The sequence below is a fragment of the Macaca mulatta genome, chromosome 19 (genome assembly GCF_049350105.2).
Source record: "Macaca mulatta isolate MMU2019108-1 chromosome 19, T2T-MMU8v2.0, whole genome shotgun sequence".
Taxonomy (NCBI): domain Eukaryota; kingdom Metazoa; phylum Chordata; class Mammalia; order Primates; family Cercopithecidae; genus Macaca; species Macaca mulatta.
The window spans coordinates 12,590,053-12,613,586 of record NC_133424.1 but is presented as its reverse complement, the minus strand read 5'-3'; the positions used below and the strand labels follow the sequence as shown (position 1 = coordinate 12,613,586).

At 43.5% G+C, this 23,534-nt stretch overlaps 1 protein-coding gene, 4 long non-coding RNA genes and 1 pseudogene across 11 annotated transcripts; 2 read left to right on the top strand and 4 right to left on the bottom strand.

Moving 5' to 3' along the window:
- Positions 1–1,090: 1,090 nt before the first annotated feature.
- Positions 1,091–2,274, bottom strand: LOC717090 (uncharacterized; annotated as a pseudogene).
- Positions 2,275–5,370: 3,096 nt separating this feature from the next.
- LOC717030 (uncharacterized) lies at positions 5,371–23,485 on the bottom strand. 7 transcript variants are annotated; one of them, XM_077977752.1, is made up of 6 exons: positions 23,292–23,485; positions 10,660–10,786; positions 10,393–10,453; positions 9,082–9,698; positions 8,676–9,015; positions 8,467–8,568 (listed from the first exon to the last, which is right to left on the bottom strand). In XM_077977752.1, the coding sequence occupies exons 1-6, from the start codon at positions 23,352–23,354 to the stop codon at positions 8,562–8,564; spliced, it is 1,215 nt and encodes a 404-aa protein (XP_077833878.1). In that variant the 5' UTR covers positions 23,355–23,485; the 3' UTR covers positions 8,467–8,561. The 7 variants fall into 7 exon arrangements, with proteins under 7 accessions (XP_077833874.1, XP_028694993.2, XP_014978459.3 ...); XM_077977748.1 differs by lacking the exon at positions 8,467–8,568 and adding an exon at positions 5,371–8,409 and having other exon boundaries at positions 8,569–9,698; positions 10,660–10,795; XM_028839160.2 differs by having other exon boundaries at positions 5,371–9,698; positions 10,660–10,795.
- On the bottom strand, positions 11,258–15,104 carry LOC144336727 (uncharacterized). The gene is made up of 3 exons (XR_013409051.1): positions 15,050–15,104; positions 13,236–13,454; positions 11,258–12,544 (listed from the first exon to the last, which is right to left on the bottom strand). It is a non-coding gene; the product is annotated as an uncharacterized LOC144336727 (long non-coding RNA).
- Positions 12,649–13,510, top strand: LOC144336729 (uncharacterized). The gene is made up of 2 exons (XR_013409053.1): positions 12,649–12,848; positions 13,191–13,510. It is a non-coding gene; the product is annotated as an uncharacterized LOC144336729 (long non-coding RNA).
- On the bottom strand, positions 17,624–19,127 carry LOC144336697 (uncharacterized). Its single transcript, XR_013409019.1, has 2 exons — positions 18,304–19,127; positions 17,624–17,766 (listed from the first exon to the last, which is right to left on the bottom strand). It is a non-coding gene; the product is annotated as an uncharacterized LOC144336697 (long non-coding RNA).
- Positions 19,793–23,453, top strand: LOC144336695 (uncharacterized). Its single transcript, XR_013409017.1, has 2 exons — positions 19,793–20,013; positions 20,647–23,453. It is a non-coding gene; the product is annotated as an uncharacterized LOC144336695 (long non-coding RNA).
- Positions 23,486–23,534: the final 49 nt, after the last annotated feature.

Sequence of the window (23,534 nt, the reverse complement as noted above, 5' to 3'; positions counted from 1 at the left end):
TTTTACTTACAAGTTCAGTACCTAGACCTTTTTGTTATGACCTATTTTAATGACAAGCTGACTTCAAGGTTTAGAATTAAAAGTTATTTCTTACCTAAACCCACATTTGTACATAAAAATATATAGAGGAAAACATATTTCAAATCATAAGCATGGCCAAAAGTTTTCTCTTCTTACTAATGTGACTTGTAATTCTCATGCATCTCACAGTCATTTATGGCTTTTGGTCATCTTTATCACTATGGTATATTACACCTTTGCTGACAGCAGGTATGGCACTGTTGGTTTTGAGGAAGGCGGCACTCAGAGGTACATGAGATAACTATTGGTATTATGACTGAATGAAAAATAGGGTTGCAGCTGGGCACGATGGCTCATGTCTGTAATCCCAGCATTTTGGGAGGCCAAGGCAGGTGAATCATGAGTTCTGGAGTTCAAGACCAGCCTGGCCCATATGGTGAAATCCTGTCTCTACTAAAAAATACAAAAAATTAGCCTGGCGTGGTGGCACACGCCTGTAGTCCCAGCTACTCAGAAGGCTGAGGCAGGAGAATTGCTTGAACCCTGGAGGCAGAGGTTGCAGCTACCTGAGATCATGCTACTGCACTATAGCCTGGGTGACAGAGTGAGATTTTTTTCCTGAAAAAAAAGAAAAGAAAAGAAAGGAAAAGAAAAATTAGGGTTGAGATAAAAATTTAAGTACATAAGCATCAAAAGTAAAATTTCTGAGGAAAAAGATACCTGGCATTTTATCCACATGGTTATACTGACTCACAATGTCCAAATAACAACAATTTAACAGTATAAGGTTGACCTAATACACGACACCAATGGGATATTTTATTATAGCTTTTTTTTGTTTTTGAAATGGAGTCTCACTCTGTCGCCCAGGCTGGAGTGCAATGACGCAATCTTGACTCACTGCAAGCTCTGCCTCCTGGGTTCACACCATTCTCCTGCCTCAGCCTCCTGAGTAGCTGGGCACCCGCCACCACGCCCAGCTAATTTTTTGTATTTTTAGTAGAGACGGGGTTTCACCCTGTCAGCCAGGATGGTCTCGATCTCTTGACCTCGTGATCCACCCACCTCGGCCTCGCAAAGTGCTAGGATTACAGGCGTGAGCTGCGGTGCCCAGCCTTACTATTATAGCTTAATTATTTAAAAATAACATTTGTTAGTATACAGCTATTATAAACAGTTAATTGTTTACATTCACTATCTGTATTCAAAGAATCTTGTCAGGTCTGAATGCTTTCTCACACTGCTTACATTCATTGGGTTTCTCTTGAGTGTGAGTCCTTCCATGCATTTAAAGGTGTGAGGCTGATCTGAAGGCTTTCCACATTGCTTACATTCACAGGGCTTCTCTCCAGTGTGAGTCCTTTCATGATATTGAAGGGAACTAGAAGAAATGAAGGCTTTTCTACACTGCATACACTCATAGGGTTTCTCTCCCATGTGAGTCCTTTCATGATATTGAAAAGAAGTGGAAGAAATAAAGGCTTTCGCACATTGCTTACATTGATAGGGTTTTCTCCCTAGAGTGAGTTCGTGATATTGAAAAGAACTGGAAGTGAAAGCTTTGCCACATTGCTTGCCTTCATAGGATTTCCTTCCAGTGTGAGTCTTTTCACGTTTATGAAAGGAAACAGGCAAGCTGAATGCTTTCCTGTATTCTTTACATTCATAGGGTTTCTCTCCAGTGTGTGTTCTTGCATGTATTCAAAGGATCTTGGCAGATGTGAATGCTTTCCCACAATGCTTACATTCATAGGGCTTCTCTCCTCTGTGCATCCTTTCATGTATTTGCAAAGAAGAGAAATTATGGAACACTTCTCCACATTCCTTACATTCATAGGGTTTCTCTCCAGTGTGTCCTTTTATGAATTCAAAGATTTTTGACAGACCTGAAGCCTTTCTCAGATTGCTAATATTCGTAGGGTTTCTATCCAGTGTGAGTCCTACAATGATTTCGAAGGTGTGAGGTAAATCTGAAGGCTTTCCCACATTCCTTACACTCATAGGGGTTCTCTCCAGTGTGAGTCCTTTCATGATATCAAAAGGAAGTGAAAGAAACAAAGGCTTTACCACATTTCTTACACTCATAGCGTTTCTCTCCAGTGTAAGATTTTTCATGTATTTGAAATGACTTGGCAGAATAAAAGCCTTTCCTGCGTATCTTACATTTATAAGGTGTTTCTACAGAGTGCATTTTTTTTTATACATTATGTTCTAGGGTACATGTGCACAACCTGCAGGTTTGTTCCATATGTATACATGTGACATGTTGGTGTGCTGCACCCATTAACTCATCATTTACATTAGGTATATCTCGTAATGCTATCCCTCCCCCTTCCCCCACCCCACGACAGGCCCCATTGTGTGATGTTCCCCACCCTGTGTCCGAGTGTACTCATTGTTCAATTCCCACCTATGAGTGAGAACATGTGGTGTTTGGTTTTTGGTCCTTGTGATAGTTTGCTCAGAATGATGGTTTCCAGCTTCATCCATGTCCCTACAAAGGACATGAACTCATCCTTTTTTATGGCTGCATAGTATTCCATAGTGTATATGTGCCACATTTTCTTTATTCAGTCTATCATTGATGGACATTTGGGTAGGTTCCAAGTCTTTGCTATTGTGAACAGTGCCACAATAAACATACATGTGCATGTGTCTTTATAGCAGTATGATTTATAATCCTTTGGGTATATACCCAGTACAAGGATGGCTGGGTCAAATGGTATTTCTAGTTCTAGATCCTTGAGGAATTGCCACACTGTCTTCCACAATGGTTGAACTAGTTTACAGTCCCACCAACAGTGTAAAAGTGTTCCTATTTCTCCACATCCTCTCCAGCACCTCTTGTTTACTGACTTTTTAATGATCGCCTTTCTAACTGGTGTGAGACGGTATCTCATTGTGGTTTTGATTTGCATTTCTCTGATGGCCAGTGATGATGAGCATTTTTTCATGTGTCTGTTGGCTGCATAAATGTTTTCTTTTGAGAAGTGTCTGTTCATATCTTTTGCCCACTTTTTGATGGGGTTGATTTTTTCTTTTTCTTTTTCTTTTTTTTTTGAGACTGAGTCTGGCTCTGTCACCCAGGCTGGAGTGCAGTGGCCAGATCTCAGCTCACTGCAAGCTCTGCCTCCCGGGTTTACGCCATTCTCCTGCCTCAGCCTCCGGAGTAGCTGGGACCACAGGCGCCCGCCACCTCGCCCGGCTAGTTTTTTGTATTTTTTAGTAGAGACGGGGTTTCACCGTGTTAGCCAGGATGGTCTCGATCTCCTGACCTTGTGATCCGCCCGTCTCAGCCTCCCAAAGTGCTGGGATTACAGGCTTGAGCCACCGTGCCCGGCTGGGGTTGATTTTTTCTTGTAGATTTAAGTTCTTTGTAGATTCTGGATATTAGCCCTTTGTTAGATGGGTAGATTGTGAAAATTTTCCCCCATTCTGTAGGTTGCCTGTTCACTCTGATGGTAGTTTCTTTTGCTGTGCAGAAGCTCTCTAGTTTAATTAGATCCCACTTGTCAATTTTGGCTTTTGTTGCCATTGCTTTTGGTGTTTTAGTCATGAAATCCTTGCCCATGCCTATGTCCTGAATGGTATTGCCTAGGTTTTCTTCTAGGGTTTTTAGGGTTTTAGGTCTAACATTTAAGTCTTTAATCTATCTGGAATTAATTTTTGTATAAGGTGTAAGGAAGGGATCCAGTTTCAGTTTTCTACAGATGGCTAGCCAGTTTTCCCAGCCCCATTTATTAAATAGGGAATCCTTTCCCCATTCCTTGTTTTTGTCAGGTTTGTCAAAGATCAGATGGTTGTAGATGTGTGGTATTATTTCTGAGGGCTCTGTTCTGTTCCATTGGTCTATATCTCTGTTTTGGTACCAGTACCATGCTGTTTTGGTTACTGTAGACTTGCAGTATAGTTTGAAGTCAGGTAGCCTGATGCCTCCAGCTTTGTTCTTTTGGTTATGGTCTTGGCAATGCAGGCTCTTTTTGGTTCCCTATGAATTTTAAAGTAGTTTTTTCCAATTCTGTGAAGAAAGTCATCAGTAGCTTGATGGGGATGGCACTGAATCTATAAATTACCTTGGGCAGTATGGCCATTTTCACAATACTGATTCTTCCTATCCATGAGCATGGAATGTTCTTCCATTTGTTTGTGTCCTCTTTGATTTCATTGAGCAGTGGTTTGTAGTTCTCCTTGAAGAGTTCCTTCACATCCCTTGTAAGTTTGATTCCTAGGTATTTTATTCTCTTTGAAGCAATTGTGAATGGGAGTTCACTCGTGATTTGGCTCTCTGTTTGTCTGTTATTGGTGTATAGGAATGCTTGTGATTTTTGCACATTGATTTTGTATCCTGAGACTTTGCTGAAGTTGCTTATCAGTTTAAGCAGATTTTGGGCTGAGACGATGGGGTTTTCTAAATATAAAATCATGTCATCTACAAACCAGAACAATTTGACTTTCTCTTTTCCTACTTGAACACCCTTCATTTACTTCTCCTGCCTGATTGCCCTGGACAGAATTTCCAACACTGTGTTGAATAGGAGTGGTGAGACAGGGCATCCCTGTCTTGTGCCAGTTTTCAAAGGGAATGCTTCCAGTTTTTGCCCATTCAGTTTCATATTGGCTGTGGGTCTGTCATAAATAGATCTTATTATTTTGAGATACATCACATCAATACCTAGTTTGTTGAGAGTTTTTAGCATAAAGGGCTGTTGAATTTTGTTGAAGGCCTTTTCTGCATCTATTGAGATAATCACGTGGTTTTTGTCTTTGGTTCTGTTTAAATGATGGATTATGTATAGTGATTTGCATATGTTGAACCAGCCTTGCATCCCAGGGATGAAATCATCTTGACTGTGGTGGAAAGCTTTTTGATGTGCTGCTGGAGTCAGTTTGCCAGTATTTTATTGAGGATTTTTGCATTGATGTTCATCAGGGATATTGGTCTAAAATTCTCTTTTTTTTGTTGTATCTCTGCCAGGTTTTGGTATCAGGATAATGCTGGCTTCATAAAATGAGTTAGGGAGGATTCCCTCTTTTTCTATTGATTGGAATAGTTTCAGAAGGAATGGTACCAGCTCCTCTTTGTACCTCTGGTAGAATTCAGCTGTGAATCCATCTGGTCCTGGACTTTTTTTGGTTGGTAGGCTATTAATTATTGCCTCAATTTCAGACCCTGTTATTAGTCTATTCAGGGATTCAACTTCCTCCTGGTTTAGTCTTGGGAGGGTGTATGTGTCCTGGAATTTATCCATTTCTTCTAGATTTTCTAGTTTATTTGCACAGAGGTATTTATAGTATTCTCTGATGGTAGTTTGTATTTCTAGGGGATTGGTGGTGATATCCCTTTTATCATTTTTAATTGCGTCTATTTGATTCTCCTCTCTTTTCTTATTTATTAGTCTTGCTAGCAGTCTATCAATTTTGTTGATCTTTTCAAAACACCACCTCCTGGATTCACTGATTTTTTGAAGGGTTTTTTGTGTCTCTATGTCCTTCAGTTCTGCTCTGATCTTAGTTATTTCTTGCCTTCTCCTAGCTTTTGAATGTGTTGGCTCTTGCTTCTCCAGTTTTTTAATTGTGATGTTAGGATGTCAATTTTAGATCTTTCCTGCTTTCTCTTGTGGGCATTTAGTGCTATAAATTTCCCTCTACACACTGCTTTAAATGTGTCCCAGAGATTCTGGTATGTTGTATCTTTGTTCTCATTGGTTTCAAAGAACATCTTTATTTCTGCCTTCATTTTGTTATGTACCCAGTAGTCATTCAGGAGCAGGTTGTTCAGTTTCCATGTAGTTGAGTGGTTTAGAGTGAGTTTCTTAATCCTGAGTTCTAGTTTGATTGCTCTGTGGTCTGAGAGACAGTTTGTTATAATTTCTGTTCTTTTGCATTTGCTGAGGAGTGCTTTACTTCCAACTATGTGGTCAATTTTGGAATAAGTGTGATGTGGGTGCTGAGAAGAATGTATATTCTGTTGATTTGGGGTGGAGAGTTCTGTTGATGTCTATTAGGTCTGCTTAGTGCAGAGCTGAGTTCAATTCCTGGATATCCTTGTTAACTTTCTGTCTCGTTGATCTGTCTAATGTTGACAGTGGGGTGTTAAAATCTCCCATTATTATTGTGTGGGAGTCTAAGTCTCTTTGTAGGTCTCTAAGGACTTGCTTTATGAATCTGGGTGCTCCTGTATTTGGTGCATAAATATTTAGGATAGTTAGCTCTTCTTGTTGAACTGATCCCTTTACCATTATGTAATGACCTTGTCTCTTTTGATCCTTGTTGGTTTAAAGTCTGTTTTATCAGAGACTAGGATCGCAACCCCTGCTTTTGCATTGTTGCTGTTGTTTTCCATTTGCTTGGTAGATATTCCTCCATCCCTTTATTTTGAGCCTATGTATATCTCTGCACGTGAGATGGGTCTCCTGAATGCAGCACACTGATGGATCTTGATTCTTTATCTAATTTGCATGTCTATGTGTTTTAATTGGAGCATTTAGCCCATTTACATTGAAGGCTAATATTGTTATGTGTGAATTTGATCCTGTCATTATGATGTTAGCTGGTTATTTTGGTTGTTAGTTGATGCAGTTTCTTCCTAGCATTGATGGCCTTTATGATTTGGCATGTTTTTGCAGTGGCTGGTACCAGTTGTTCCTTTCCATGTTTAGTGCTTCCTTCAGGACCTCTTGTAAGGCAGGCCTGGTGGTGACAAAATCTCTCAGTATTTGCTTGTCTGTAAAGGATTTTATTTCTCCTTCACTTATGAAGCTTAGTTTGGCTGGATATGAAATTCTGGGTTGAAAATTCTTTGCTTTAAGAATGTTGAATATTGGCCCCCACTCTCTTCTGGCTTGCAGAGTTTCTGCCAAGAGATCCGCTGTTAGTCTGATGGGCTTCCCTTTGTGGGTAACCCGACCTTTCTCTCTGGCTGCCCTTAACATTTTTTCCTCCATTTCAACTTTGGTGAATCTGACAATTACGTGTCTTGGAGTTGCTCTTCTTGAGAAGTATCTTTGTGGCATTCTCTGTATTTCCTGAATTTGAATGTTGACCTGCCTTGCTAGGTTGGGGAAGTTCTCCTGGATAATATCCTGAAGAGTGTTTTCCAACTTGGTTCCATCCCCATCACTTTCAGGTACACCAATCAGATGTAGATTTGGTCTTTTAACATAGTCCCATATTTCTTGGAGGCTTTGTTCTTTTTACTTTTTTTCTCTAAACTTCTCTTCTCGCTTCATTTCATTCATTTGATCTTCACTGATACCCTTTCTTCCACTTGATCGAATTGGCTACTGAAGCTTGTGCATGTATCATGTAGTTCTCGCGCCATGGTTTTCAGCTCCATCAGGTCATTTAAAGTCCTCTCTATGCTGTTTATTCTAGTTAGCCATTCGTCTAATCTTTTTTCAAGATTTTTAGCTTCTTTGCAATGGGTTCGAACATCCTCCTTTAGCTTGGAGAAGTTTGTTATTACCGATCGTCTGAAGCCTTCTTCTCTCAACTCGTCAAAGTTATTCTCCATCCAGCTTTGTTCCATTGCTGGTGAGGAGCTGCGTTCCTTTGGAGAAGAAGAGGTGCTCTGATGTTTAGAATTTTCAGCTTTTCTACTCTGGTTTCTCCCCATCTTTGTGGTTTTATCTACCTTTGGTCTTTGACAATGGTGATGTACAGATGGGTTTTGGTGTGGATGTCCTTTCTGTTAGTTTTCCTTTTAACAGTCAGGACCCTCAGGTGAGGTCTGTTGGAGTTTGCTGGAGGTCCACTCCAGACCCTGTTTGCCTGGGTATCACCAGCAGAGGTTGCAGAACAGCAAATATTGCAGAACAGTGAATGTTGCTCCCTGATCCTTCCTCTGGAAGCTTTGTCACAAAGGGGCACCCAGCCGTATGAGGTGTCAGTCGGCCCCTACTGGGAGGTGCTTCCCAGTTAGGCTACTCAGGGCTCTGGGACCCACTGGAGGAAGCAGACTGTCTGTTCTCAGATCTCAAAATCTGCTGGGAGGACCACTACTCTCTTCAAAGCTGTCAGACAGGGATGTTTAAGTCTGCGGAAGTTTCTGCTGCCTTTTGTTCAGCTATCCAGTGTGCATTCTTATGTATGCTTGTGTCCTTTCAGGAATTCGAAGGTTCTTGGCAGATCTGAAGGGTATCCCACATTCCTTACATTCATAGGGTTTCTCTCCATTGTGTCTCCTACCACACACTCAAAAGTGTGAGGCAGATCTGAAGGCTTTCCCTCATTGGTTACACTCATAGGATTTATCTTCAGGATGAGTCCTACCATGCATTCGAAGGACTGAGGCAGCTCTGAAGGCTTTCCCACATTGCTTGCATTGGTAGGGTTTCTCTCCAGTGTGAGTCCTTTCATGATATCGAAAGGAACTAGAACTACTGAAGGCTTCACCACATTGCTTGCATTCATAGAGTTTCTCTCCAGTGTGAGTTTTTTCATGTCTTTGAAATGATTTGGGACAATAAAAGCCTTTCCCACATATCTTACATTTATAAGGTCTTTCTCCAGAGTGTATTCTTATGTGTGTTTGTGTCCTTTCATGACTTTGAAGGTTCTTCATAGATCTGAAGGCTTTCCCACATTCCTTACATTCATAGGGTTTCTCTCCAGTGTGAGTCCTACCATGCAATCGAAGGTGTGAAGCAGATCTGAAGGATTTCCCACATTGCTTACATTCATAGGGTTTCTCTCCAGTGTGAGTCCTTTCATGATATCGAAGGGAACTGGAATGAATGAAGGCTTTACCACATTGCCTGCATTTATAGGGTTTCTCTCCACTGTGAGTTTTTTCATGTCTTTGAAATGAATTTGCAGAACAAAAGCCTTTCCCACATATCTTACATTCATAAGGTCTTTCTCCAGAGTGTATTCTTATGTGTGTTTGAAAACTTGTAAGAGAGGACAATGCTTTCCCACACTGCTTACATTCATAGGGTTTTTTCCCAGAGTGGGTCCTTTCATGTCTACGAACATAATGGGGACACGTGAATGCTTTCCCACATTCCTTACATTGATAAGACTTCTCTCCCATGTGAATCATTTCATGTCTACGACAGCATCTGGGACTATGAAATGCTTTCCCACATTCCTGACATTCATAAGGCTTTTCTCCAGTGTGAGTTCTTTTATGTATTTGAAGGGCAGCAGAATAACTGAAGGATTTACCACATTGTTTACATTCATATGGTTTCTCTCCAGTGTGAGTTCTTTCATGGATAAGATATAAACTGAGACAATGGAAGGCTTTCCCACAAAATTTACATTTATAAGGTCCATCTCCACTGTGCATTATCATGTGTCTTTGAATGCTTGAATGGGAAATAAAGGTTTTTCCACATTCTTTACAAGCATAGGGTTTCTCTCCAGTGTGATCCCTTTCTTGTGTTCTAAAGGAGGGGTGATATCTGAAGGCTTTTTTAAGTTGTTGACACTTACATGGCTTTGGTCCATATTCCTGATACTCATATGCCTTGTGTCCAATGTCACCTCTGATGTTCATATTAAAAGATGAGTTACCTATGCCAACTTCTCCACACACAAAGCTGTCACATGATTTTACTTCAGGAGAAGTTTGCTTCTCCTGGAAGTTCAGCCTGTCATCTGGAACCTGGATAACAGTTTCTCCACAATGACTATCTTCTTTAATTTCATTGACTTTCTCTTCTATGAGACTCCTGTAAAACATGAGAAGCACATTATGAAGGGTTTGTTTATAAGTAATTTTATATTCATCATCAAGTATTGCACTTGCATTTTTAACACTGTCCATCAAAGTGTAGGCTTTTGGCCCTGGTTGAATTGTTTGAAGGTGACTGGACAACGTGTTCTACAAGGTGTCCCAGCCATAACTATTATTTTTAAAAATGTTTATATGGGGCTTCTTAATACTCTTCCCAAGTAAACTATTTTACAAATACTAAATACTCTGTGTCATTTTTCTTTTGTTTCAGGATCTAGTCCTGTTATCCACGCTGGAGTGCAGTGAAACCATCATAGCTTACGGCAGGCTTTACTGGCTCAGGTGATCCTCCTGCCTCAGTTTCCTGAGTAGCTGGGACACAGATGCATACCACAATGCCCGGCTAATTTTTTGCTGTTGTTGATATATGGTCTCGTTATGTTGCCCAGGCTGTTTTTGAACTGCTGGCCTCAAGCTATCCTCCTATCTCTACTTCTCAAAGGATTGGGATTACAGGAGTGAGCCCACAGCCTATGTCACATTTACATTTTTTTTTTTTTTTGTCAAATATTCTAAAAATAAATGAACTTGATCCTGGACTTAGTTCTTTGTTTTACTTATTTTTAATATATTGTCATATTCTAAGATTGTCTAGAGAGACACTGTTTTGTCTTGTAAGTACAAATTACCTGAAGTTTCTCCTGGGGTTTTGGTACTCATATTCAATGTTCTGGTCTTTCCAACTTTTTCCTAAAATACAGACACACAAAAATAGTCCCAAGGCATTATAAAATTGTGAAAAAATTATTAGATTCTATGCCCATGATTTACTGCAGCCACACCTCATTTATTCATCAAAGTATTTCCTGTCTATGTTCTAAATCACTCAACAGCATTGATGAGCTAGAAACACTGGTTCACTAATTGACTGAGGGAAGGAATATTGTCATTCTTACCTATAGAGGTCAGGTTCCTGAAAGTTTCCAGCATCACTTCTCTGTAGAGATTCTTCTGAAAAATATCCAGCAAAGCCCACTCCTCCTGGGTGAAGTTCACAGCCACATCCTCAAAGGCCACCGGGTCCTGAAACATCTCACATGTGTAGAGGAGGATGGGTGAGAGTGACAGCACTGGGGGCCTAGACTCTATTCCCAAGATGTTCTCAGGATGCCGTGGACTCCAAACACTTATTCCCCGCTTTGCTCATCATCTCCCTGTATATACAGGGAGAAACTTTCTTCCATAATGCAATTTTTTTTTGTTTGTTTGTTTTTGAGACGGAGTCTCGCTCTGTCACCCAGGCTGGTATGCAGTGGCCCGATCTTGGCTCACTGCAAGCTCTGCCTCCCCAGTTCAAGTCATTCTCCTGCCTCAGCCTCCCAAGTAGCTGGGACTACAGGTGACTGCCACCACGCCTGGCTAACTTTTTTGTATTTTTAGTAGAGGCGGGGTTTCACTGTGTTAGCCAGGATGGTCTCGATCTCCTAACCTCGTGATCTGCCCACCTTGACCTCCCAAAGTGCTGGGATTACAGGCGTGAGCCACGTACCTGACTTTTTTTTTTTCTTTGAGACAGATTTTCACTCTTGTCGCCCAGGCTGCACCGCTGGGGTCTAGCACTTCTACTTCCTCAGCCTCCTGAGTAGCTAAGATTACAGGCATGTGCCACCATACCCAGCTAAGTTTGTATTTTTACTAGAGACAGATTTTCTCCATGTTGGTCAGGCTGCCGACCACAGGTGATCTGCCTGCCTCAGCCTCCCAAAGTGCTGGGATTACAGGCATGAACTACCATGCCCTGCCAGCAGTTGTTTGTTTTTGGTTTTTTTAAAGACAGTATCTTGCACTGTTACCCAGACTGGAGTGTAGTGGCACCATCTTGGCTCACTACAACGTCTTACTCCTGGGTTCATGTGATTGTCAGGCCTCAGCCTCCTGAGTAGTTGAGACCACAGGCATGTGCCACAACACCTGGCTAGTTCATAAAGCAACTGTGATGCTAGAACTGAACAAGGGGTAAAGTCAAAGTCACAGCAGGATAGGAAAATGTGTGTATTCACTGAACCCAGGGAGAAAAGTGAACTGCCTGGGCTGTCCCTAATGTCTCTTTGGACTGTGGGTCTGCAGCACCTGTCATAATAGACACCTATGAATTCATATGCAGAACAAAGTTAACATTAGCAGACCTGAGGCTGTGCATCCTTGAAAATGCCTGTTCCCAAAGTATAATCTTTGTTGATATTGTCAGATGAAGCAGATAGCTAGCAAAGAGCATGAGGGGGAGCCCCTGGGAAATCCCACACCCCCAGGGACTACCCAAAACAGGTATGCTAGATATAATTGAGAGTAGGGGAATCACCTGGATAGAAAGAAACTTCCATTATGATGTCCAGGAATCATTCACTTTGCAGTTATCCTGTCAGAATGTAGCTAGATGCTGACAGGGCAAAGGGGACATTCCTAAAAAAAACCTGGCACTGTATGTACACAAGAGGGCAAACAAGAAACTCCTAAGAGATACCCAGGTGTAATAAGCACAGATTTAACCACTATACAACCTTCCTGAGGTGGCAGTAATGAGCAATGCAGCCAATAACCTATCCATTGACGGCTGAATGGAAAAACAAAATGTGGTAAGCATATACATAAAATGCGATATTATTTACTATTAGAAAATGACATCTCAGCCGGGCATGGTGGCTCATGCCTGTAATCCCAGCACTTTGGAAGGCCGAGGCGGGAGGATCACCTGAAGGTCTGAGGTTACGATCTGCCTGACCAGCATGGAGAAACCCCATCTCTACGAAAAATACAAAATTACCCAGGCGTGTTGGCATGTGCCTGTAATCCCAGCTACTCGGGAGGCTGAGGCAGGAGAATTGCTTGAACCCAGGAGGCAGGTGAGCCAACATTGCGCCACTGCACTCCAGCCTGGGCAACAAGAGTGAAACTCCGACTCAAAAACAAAAAATAAAAGAAAATGAAATCTTGGCCCATACTACAACATGCATGAAACCTCCGGATAATTGAAAAAAGCAAAATACAATAGAATTCATCTTAGAGAACTTAAGTAGATTTGTCAAACCATCGCAACTGTACATGTAAAATTCCTTCAGCTGATAAGTTTTACATTCTTTTAAGATAAGTAATGATAGGCCGGGCGCGGTGGCTCAAGCCTGTAATCCCAGCACTTTGGGAGGCCGAGACGGGCGGATCACGAGGTCAGGAGTTCGAGACCATCCTGGCTAACATGGTGAAACCCCGTCTCTACTAAAAAATACAAAAAAAAAAACTAGCCGGGCGAGGTGGTGGGCGCTTGTAGTCCCGGCTACTCGGGAGGCTGAGGCAGGAGAATGGCGTAAAAACCCGGGAGGCGGAGCTTGCAGTGAGCTGAGATCCGGCCACTGCACTCCACCCTGGGCGACATAGCGAGACTCCGTCTCAAAAAAAAAAAAAAAAAAAAAAAAAAAAAAAAAAAAAAGATAAGTAATGATAATAAATCATGGTAGCAGCCAGGCATGGTGGCTCATGCCTGTAATCCCAGCACTTTGGAAGATTGAGGTGGGTGGATCACTTGAGGCCAGCAGTTTGAGACTAGCCTGACCAACGTGGTGGAACCCCATCTCTAAAAAATACAAAAATTAGCCAGGGGTGGCGGCATGTGTCTATAGTCCCAGTTCCTTGAGAGGCTGATGTGGGAGAATCATTTGAACCTAGGAGGCGGAGGTTGCAGTGAGCTGAGATCACACCACTGCACTCCAGCCGGGGCGACACAGTGAGACTCTTTCTTAAAACCAACAAACAAAACACCATAAGAATGTCCTAATAGAGGCAGAAAAGGCATCTGACAAGCCTTAACCAATTTATGCCTAGTGTTCCATTTTTGGAACGCTAAGGATGTGGTAGTTATTTATTTCCTACTGCTCAAGGTCATGGCCAAAGTCTGATTTTTCACACGTCTGCAATTCAAAAAGGTGCAACCTCCAGCATAAATAGGTTAATATCTCCTCATGATTAAAAATGCTCAATAAGGCTGGGCACGGTGGCTCAAGCCTGTAATCCCAGCACTTTGGGAGGCCGAGACGGGCGGATCACGAGGTCAGGAGATCGAGACCATCCTGGTTAATATGGTGAAACCCCGTCTCTACTAAAAAGTACAAAAAACTAGCCGGGCGAGGTGGCGGGCGCCTGTAGTCCCAGCTACTCGGGAGGCTGAGGCAGGAGCATGGCGTGAACCCGGGAGGCGGAGCTTGCAGTGAGCTGAGATCTGGCCACTGCACTCCAGCCTGGGCGACAGAGCGAGACTCCGTCTCAAAAAAACACAAAAAAACCCCAAAAATGCTCAATAAATATACAAGAGAAGATTCCATAAGACGATAAGAGAGGCACTAGAAACATAGAAAAATCTACCATAAAGACATGTATTAAAAATGCAAACCCGGAGGCCAAGGCAGACAGATCAATTGAGCCCTGCAGTTCAAGACCAGCCTGGGCAACATAAGGAGACCCCCGTCTCCATAACAAAGTAAAACACTAGGCATGGTGGCACAAGACAAATGGTATTGAAACACCTGAATTAGCAAATGCAAAGAAATGAATTAGACACAGAACTGCACCTTTTACAAAACTACTTCCTATTGAATCGTTTACTTAAATGGAAAATGCAAACCTCACAACTTCTAGAACATAACGCTTGTGAAAACCAAGACAACCTTGGATTTGCCAATAAGGTTTCACACACAACACAAAAAGCATGATATGTGAATGAGAGAATCGATAAATTGGACTTCATTCAAAACAAAAACGTTTTGGAAAAGACTCTGTTAACAGAATGAAAAGACAGGCAGCCGACTGGGACAAAATATTTGCAGAACACCTATCTGATCAAGAACTGGTATCCAAAAGGTATGAAGGACTCCTAAAATTCAATAAGAAAAAAACCAACCAATCAAAAAATAAGCAAAAGGTCACGGGCGGTGGCTCACACCTGTAATCGCAGCACTTTAGGAGGCAGAGATGGATAGATCACCGAGGTCAGGAGTTTGAGACCAACCTGACTAACATGGTGAAACCCTTTCTCTAGTAAAAATACAAAAATTAGCTAGGGGCAGGGTGCAGTGGCCTATAATCCCAGCACTTAGGGAGGCCGAGATGGGTGGATCACAAGGTCAGGAGATCGAGACCGTCCTGGCTAACACAATGAAACCCCGTCTCTACTAAAAGTACAAAAAAAAATTAGCCGGGTATAGTGGCGGGCACCTGTAGTCCCAGCTACTCAGGAGGCTGAAGCAGGAGACTGGCGTGAACTCGGGAGGCAGAGCTTGCAGTGAGCTGAGATCACACCACTGCCCTGTAGGCTGGGTGAGAGAGCCAGACTGTCTCAAAAAAAAAAAAAAAAAAATTAGCTGGGCCTGGTGGTATGAGCCTGTAATCCCAGCTACTCAGGAGGCTAAGGCAGGAGAATCGCTGGGACCTGGGAGACAGAGGTTGCAGTGAGCTGAGATCGCGCCACTGTTCTCCAGACTGGGTGACAGAGCCAGACTCAGTCTCAAAAAAAAAAAAAAAAAAAAAAAAAAAAAGCCCAATCTTTCCAAATATATCTCCCCCTAAAGAATGTAATTATGGCAAACAAACACATGACAGGATGCTCTACATTACACGTTATTAAAAAGCAAATGAAAACAGGCCAGGCGCAATGGCTCAGGCCTGTAATCCAGCCCTTTGGGGAGCTGAGGTGGCTGGATCACCTGAGGTCAAAAGTTTGAGACCAGCCTGGCCAACATGGTGAAACCGTCTCTACTAATAATACAAACAGCGGCCATGTGTGGCGGCGTACACCTGTAATCCCAGCTACTCAGGAGTCTGAGTCAGGAGAATCACTTAAACCCGGGAGGCAAAGGCTGCAGTGAGCTGAGATGGCGCCATTGTACTCCGGTCTGGGCAACGTGAATGAAACTCCGTCTCCAAAGGAATAAAAAAAAAAAAGAAAGGAACAAAACAACGAAGCACCAACAAATACCTGGTGGAGTAGCTAAAATCCAAAACACTGACATTTCCTAATGCCAATGACAGTGAACTCTCCTTCACTATGGATGTGAATGGAAAATTCTACAGCCGATTTGGAAGACAGTCTGCGGAGCTCTGAAGAAAATAAGCGTGGTCTTACTGATTCAGTAGTCTCACTCCTACATATTGACCTAAATGAACTGAAAACTGATGTCCACACAAAAGTCCTCCCACAAATGCTTTTAGCAGCCTTACTCATGACTGCCAAAACTAGAACCAAACAAGGTGATTCTTTTTTTTTTTTTTGAGACGGAGTCTCACGCTGTTGCCCAGGCTGGAGTGCAGTGGCGCGATCTCGGCTCACTGCAAGCTCCGCCTCCCGGGTTCCCGCCATTCTTTAAAAAAAAAAAAAAAAAAGACAAGGTCTCACACTGTATCTACCAGGCTGGTCTCTAACTACCTGGCCTCAAGCAATCTTCTCACCTCAGTCTCCCACGTGCTGGGAACTCAGGGATGAGGCATCACACCAGGCTCAAGATCAGCCTTTCAATAGGTGAATAAAGAAACAAACTATGGTAACATCTGTACAATGGAATGTTACTCAGTGATGAAAGAAAACAGGTGGCTCCCGCTTGTAATCCCAGCACTTTGGGAGGCTGAGGCGGGTGGATCACCTGAGGCCAGGAGGTCAAGACCAGCCTGGCCAACATGGTGAAACCCTCTCTCTACGAAAAATACAAAAATTAGTCGAGTATGGTGGTGTGCACCTGTATTCCCAGCTACTCAGGAGGCTGAGGCAGAAGAATTGCTAGAACCCAGGAGGCAGAGGTTGCAGTGAGCCAAGATCAAGCCACTGCACTCCAGCCTGGGCAACAAAGCGAGATTCTGTCTCAAAAAAAAAAAAAAAAAAAGGAGGGGGGAGCTATGAGCCTGGAAGAAAAATGTGGTAACTCTGTGGATTTATCTGCTCAATGTTTTGGGGGAAACAACCACTGTCCTAAATAATAAAATCCATTAAGTAAGAAAGTGAATTAACTATCATTTCATATAAGGTTCATAACTGAGTTAAAACAAAATCTGATATAAAATATCACATATTGGCTATCATTTGCATAAAAAACATGCAAAAATAAAATATACTGATGAGGATGCGTACCCAGGTTGTGAAAGTATAAGGAAAAGTAAGGCAGTTATCTTATCATTCCCAATACTGGCTCCATCATTATTTAAATTCATTGTGCAATTCTTTCATGCATTTTGTGCATATGTAATATTTTAGTAAGTTTCTAGAATGCACACTATACAGAAATAAATCTCAGTGAATTTTAATTATCAGCAACAATCTGCTGAATGTAATTTTTAAAATACAGCATACCCTATTGAAACTAATTTTTTTTTTTCTTTCTTTCTTTTTTTTTTTTTTTTTTGAGATGGAGTCTCGCTCTGTCACCCAGGTTGGAGTGCAGTGGCGTGATCTCGGCTGACTGCAAGCTCTGCCTCCCAGGTTCACGCCATTCTCCTGTCTCAGCCTCCCGATTAGCTGGGACTACATGCGCCTGCCACCACGCCCGCCTAATTTTTCATATTTTTAGTAGAGACAGGGTTTCACCATGTTAGCCAGGATGGTCTCGATCTCCTGACCTTGTGATCCACCCACCTCGGCCTCACAGAATGCTGGGATTAGAAATGTGAGTCACCGCACCCAGCCCTTTTCTTTTGAAACAGAGTCTCATTCTGCTTCCCAGGCTGGAGTGTAGTGGTGCAATCATAGCTCACTGCAACCTGGAACTCTCAGACTCAACACATCCTTCTACCTCAGCCTCCTGAGTAGCTGGGACTATAGGGACACATCACAATGATGAGGTAATTTTTTGTATAGGCAAAGTTTGTCATGTTGCTGAGGCTGGAATAATCTTTTATTTTATTTTATTTTTTTTATTTTTGAGATGGAGTTTAACTCTTGTTGCCCAGGCTGGAATGCAATGGCACGATCATAGCTCACTGCAACCTTGGCCTCCCGGGTTCAAGTGATTCTCCTGCCTCAGCCTCCTGACTAGCTGGGATTACAGGCATGCACCATCAGGCCTGACTAATTTTGCATTTTTAGTAGAGAAAGGGTTTCTCCATGTTCATCAGGCTGATCTCCAACTCCTGATTTGAGATTTGAGGCCCTGCATCCCATATATTTGGAAAATGCCAGGGGAAACCAGTTTCCCCGGAGATTGTGAAAAAATTTAAATAAAAAACAATGAGACCGAACTGTATGCAGTATCTGAAGGTCCTACTTAAAGATCCTGAAATTAAATTTAAATACAACCCTTCAAAATTACTAATTTATAGGGAAATGAAATTTATGTTTAATCAGGCAGAATCCACCAATTAACCTCTGATTACATAACTAGAATTTTTCTACCTAAGTCAGGCCAGGCAAGCTGGCTTCTACCTGTAATCCCACCACTTTAGTAGGCCAAGGTGGGCGGACCACTTGAGGACAAGAGTTCGAGACCAGCCTGGCCAACATGGTAAAACCCCGTGTTTACTAAAAATACAAAAATTAGCTGAGTGTGGTGGCACAGGCATGTAATCCCAGCTACTTGGGAGGCTGAAGCAGAATTACTTGAATCCAGGAGGCAAAGGCTGCAGTGAACTGAGATCGTGCCACTGCACTCCAACCTGGGCCACAGAGTGAGACCCTATCTCAAAACAAACAAACAAACAAAAACAACAAAGTAATTCAAATATTTAAGCTGGTGGATCTCTATCTTGAAGCAATGTGATCATGGGGTTCAGTCACATGACACACAGCTTTCACACAGACAGCTGGAACTCTCCTTTCCCTGATTACAGATTCACCTTCTTTCTTACCTATAGTGTTTTGTAAAATGTTGTAAATGACTGAAAGGAAACAGGAAAGAGCCTTTCCCTCTTCACTTTTTTTTTTTTTAAATATGATTTTTCACAATTGAGATAGGGTCTTGCTATGCTGCCCAGGCTGATCTTGAACTCCTGACATCAAGCCATCCACCTGCCTCGGCCGCCCAAAGTGCTGGGGTTCCGGGTGTGAGCCATCCCGCCAGGCCCCTCTTCACTACTGATCTCTGTAGTAGACTAACTTCCCTCTTTACTTCCTCACATAAAGACTTCATGCCTGTCACATTGTCTTCAGCTGGAATGTTAAATTCACTCTTTTAAATTGAAAAGGAAATAAAAACCAGCTAGAAAGAAAACAAGCTCTGGGGGAAAAAAGCAAACCCTAAGGAATTAAGTTGTTAGCCGGGTGCAGTGGCTGATATCTGTAATCCCAGCACTTTTGGAGGCCAAGGAAGCAGGACTGTTTGAGTCCAGGAGCTAGAGACCAGCCTAGGCAACATATCAAGACACCATCTCCATAAAAAAAAAAAAAAAAAAAAAAAAATTAGCCAGGTGTGCTGGCGGGCAACTGTAGTCTCAGCTACTTGGGAAGCTGAGGTGCTTGAACCAGGGAGGTCAAGGCTGCAGTAAGCCATGATCGCACCACTGCTCCAGCCTGGGCCACAGAACAAGACATTAGCTCAAAGAAAAAAATAAAATTAAATTATTGTACCTCATACATCAGCCTTGTATGGAAAATGCAATCCTATTATATTTATTTGCAATTTCCCTATATAAGTGTTAGGGAAGCAGGTGCCTAGGGGAGCCAGAGTAACACCAATTTAAGTTCAGCTCCATCTTGAGACTAACAAGAAACACTCCTTGCCAGTCACAACCCATGATCATCAAATGTTTCCCATGAAGAAAACAGCCTGAAGATGCCTGCAAGTATCCTTACACTCCCACAACAACAGAACGTCCCCATGTCCCAATACCCGTAACAATATGTGCTTTCAAGATAATTACAGTTATGTTTTAATGCACTTGGGTGCTAAAATGTAAAGGGTAGTTTTCTTTAAATCAACAGAGTAAAAATTTTGTGATGCTGTCAGCCCACATGCAGGTAGGCACAGGTTAGTTTAGTCTTCACATAGACAAGCCTCCCACATAAGAAAAACTTAGTACATTCCTCCACTTGCTTTATAAGGATGCTGTATGCTGTAACAGAGAATCACTCTTTCTTTTCCTTCCTTTTCTTTTCTTTTTCTTTCTTCCTTCCTCCCTCCCTCCCTTTCTTCCTTTCCTTTCCTTTCATTTTTTTTTTTTTTTTAAATAGAGACAGGGTCTTGCTGTGTTGGCCAGCTGGGTCTTGAACTCTTGCCTCCTGAGTGTATGGGACTACAGTTGCAGGCCACCACAACCAGCTAATTTTTGTTGTTTTTGGAAAAGATGGGGTTTCCCTATGTTGCCCAGGCAACATGGTCTCGAACTGCTGACCAGAAGTGATCCTCCCGCCTCGGCCTCCCAATGTGCTTGGAAAACAGATCTAAGCCATCATGCTGGCCCAGAGTAAGCTTTCAACAAACTCTCTTCTCACTGCACTTTGTGACTCATCTTGAATTCCTTCCTGTGTGAGATCCAAGAACTCTCTTGGGGTCTGATCAGGACCTCTTTTCCTGGTGATATAAGCAAGAACTTAACTTCCAATTTTAGAATACTGAGTCCACTTCTCTGGAGTCTATTTTTTTCCTGAATGGGCCATTGCTATCTTTCTGCTTGAATAAACTCTTCAAACTGAAATCTGAAGCTTTCAATTATTTTGGAGTGACAAGTCCAAATAAGGCACCTGCATCTCTGCCACCAATCAAGCATTTATCTGGTTTGTCTCCTCATGCACCTAATAAAAGCCTAGCCTTCAACCTGTAAATTAAAAATAAAAACATACTTTCTGGTCTGGTGAGGTGGCTCACACCTATAATCTCAGCACTTTAGGAGGCCGAGGCGGGTGGGTCACTTGAGGTCAGGAGTTCGAGAACAGCCTGGCCAACATGGTGAAACCCCATCTCTACTAAAAGCACAAAAATTAGGTGGGCGTGGTGGTGCGTGTGAGGAAAAGAAAGAGAGATCAGATTGTTACTGTGTCTATGTAGAAAAAGAAGACATAAGAAACTCTATTTTGGTATGTACTAAGAAAAATTGTTCTTCTTTGAGACGCTGTTAATCTGTAACTTTAGCCCCAACCCTGTGCTCACAGCAACCTGTGCTGTATTGAATCAAGGTTTAATGGATTTAGGGCTGTGCAGGATGTGCCTTGTTAACAATATGGTTGCAGGCAGTATGCCTAGTAAAAGTCATCACCATTCTCAATTCTCTGTTAACCAGGGACAGAATGCACTGCGGAAAGCCGCAGGGACCTCTACCCAAACAAGCCTGCGTATTGTCCAAGGTTTCCCCCACTGAGACAGCCTGAGATATGGCCTCATGGGAAAGACCTTATATCCCCCAGCCCGACACCTGTGAAGGGTCTGTGCTGAGAAGGAGTAGTGAAAGATGCGGGCCTCTTTGAAGCTGAGATAAGAGGAAGGCTTCTGTCTCCTGCTGGTTCCTGGGAATGGAATGTCTCAGTGTAAAGCCGACCATTCATTCTATTCTGAGATATGAGAAACCCCGCCCTGTGGGAGGCGAGATAGGCTGGCAGCAACACTGCTCTGTTACTCTTTGCTACACTGAGATGTTTGTGTCAAGTGAAACAGAAATCTGGCCTACGTGCACATCCAGGCACAGTACCTTTCCTTGAACTTATTCATGATACAGGTTCCTTTGCTCACGTTTCCCTGCTGACCTTCTCCCCACCATCACCCTGTGGCCCTGCCACACTCCCCTCTCCAAGACAGTAAAAATAATGATCAATAAATACGGAGGGAACTCAGAAACCAGCACCAGTGTAGGTCCTCGCATGTTGAGCACCAGTCTCCTGAGCCCACTGTTCTTTCTCTATACTTTGTCTCTGTGTCTTATTTCTTTTCTCAGTCTGTCGTCTCCACCTGATGAGAAATACCCACAGGTGTGGAGAGGCAGGCCCCCTTCAGGTGCGTGCCTGTAATCCCAGCTACTAGGAAGGCTGAGGCTGGAGAATCGCTTGAATTCGGAAGGTGGAGGTTGCAGTGAGCCGAGATCCAGCCATTGCACTCCAGCCTGAGTGACAGAAGGAGACTCTGTTTCAAACAAAAACAGAAACAAAGTACCTTCCCAGGTAAGGGAAGTGACTGGCTCTTGGCCAAGGGGACCCCTAAAAAACCCTGAAAATTGAGTTCCTCTGTATGACAGGATGGGAGGTGAGACAGGCTTCCTGGCCAACACAGCAACACCCTCTCCCTTTAGGAGTTTAGATGCAGCAACTGAGGCACATTCATGTAAAAACAGACATCATCAGCCTGGAAAAAAAAGACTCCTGTGGCAATAAGATACCAAATTACAAACAAGACCTAAGGCCTCGCAAGGCAAGGGTAAGTCATGCCTTAGAATTCATAAAATCTAGAGAAACAGGTCTGTTTTTTGGCTGGAATGGAATCAAGTGGCAGATAACAGACCCCCTTCCTTCAGCATTCCTTCCTACCTCCTCCAAACTTTAGACAAAGCTTCACACTCTCAACCAGCTGCCACCTACAGAATCCCTCAACCACTTGTGCCTTCTAATCCCCTTTCCACAGGTCTCACCCTTTCTGTTTTTTGTTTTTGTTTTTTTTAGACAAGAGTCTCACTCTGTCGCCAAGGCTGGAGTGCAGTGGCACTGTGTGGGCTCACTGCAACCTCCGTCTCCTGGGTTCAAGCAATTCTCCTGCCTCAGCCTCCCGAGTAGCTGGGATTACAGGCGTCCACCACCACGCCCGGCTAGTTTCTTTTTAATATTTTTAGTAGAGACGGGGTTTCACCATGTTGACCAGGCTGGTCTTGAACTCCTGACCTCAGGTGATCCGCCTGCCTCGGCCCCCCAAAATGCTGGGATTACAGGCGTGAGCCACCGCGCCCGGCCAGGTCCCGCCCTTTCTGCCAAAGGAACTTAAACCTTCCAGTAACTAATTCATTATTTTCCCCGCAATTCCTGTCTCTCTAAAATGAATAAAACCAAACTGTTTTGAGCCGCCTCGGGACCACTCACTCCAGGCTTCTTGGGGATGTTTTTCCCTCGGCCAAGGTCTCCCCTATTCGGCTCCGAACAAACTTCTTTATTTTACATAGTTTGGCTTTTTCCTTTGACAAACCACAAGCCAGGACTGGGTGTGTCTCATTCGTGAATCGCTGTTTGCTCAAATGAACTCTTTGTTAACCTTCCTCAGTTTAATTTTTAACAAGAGAAAAAGTGGACACTGGGGGCCCCACAGACCGCTGCTCCTCCTACGCACGAACCCCACACCCGAGTCGGGATCCCCCCCATGACCCCCCCGCGGCTTCCGCACAATCTGGGTAGACGCGTGGCTGCGGGCGCGGAGCTGCCCAGAGAGGGCTCTGGAGCCGCAGTCGCCGCGCAGGGACGGGACAGGACGCCTGGTGTCCCGGCTGTCGGCCCAGCCACACCCAGCAGCCGAGGGGACCGAGGGCCGAGCGGCTCCAGGAGGACTTGGTCCCAGATCCCGAAGTCGCCCGCAGGAAGGCCGGGGTCTCGCCACAGTCGGTTCTGGTCGGTCCAGGCAGCCCCTCCCCCGTCTCACGACACCCAGCCCCAGACACGCACCATTTCCTGGCTTTCAGATGTCCCGGGGTCCTTTCTACACCTCCTGTGACTACAGCAGGGCATAGCGCAGGTGACAGAGCGACAAAATCCTGGGTAGAGGCACCAGGTCCCTCTCGGGGCTGGAAACACCGGATCCGAACCGCGGCCCGCTCAGCCACAAACGTGAGGGCAGGAATGCGACCCTCTCCGTGTCTGGTTGAACACTGGGCAGGGCCACGCCCCAGTGCCTCTGATTGGATGGAA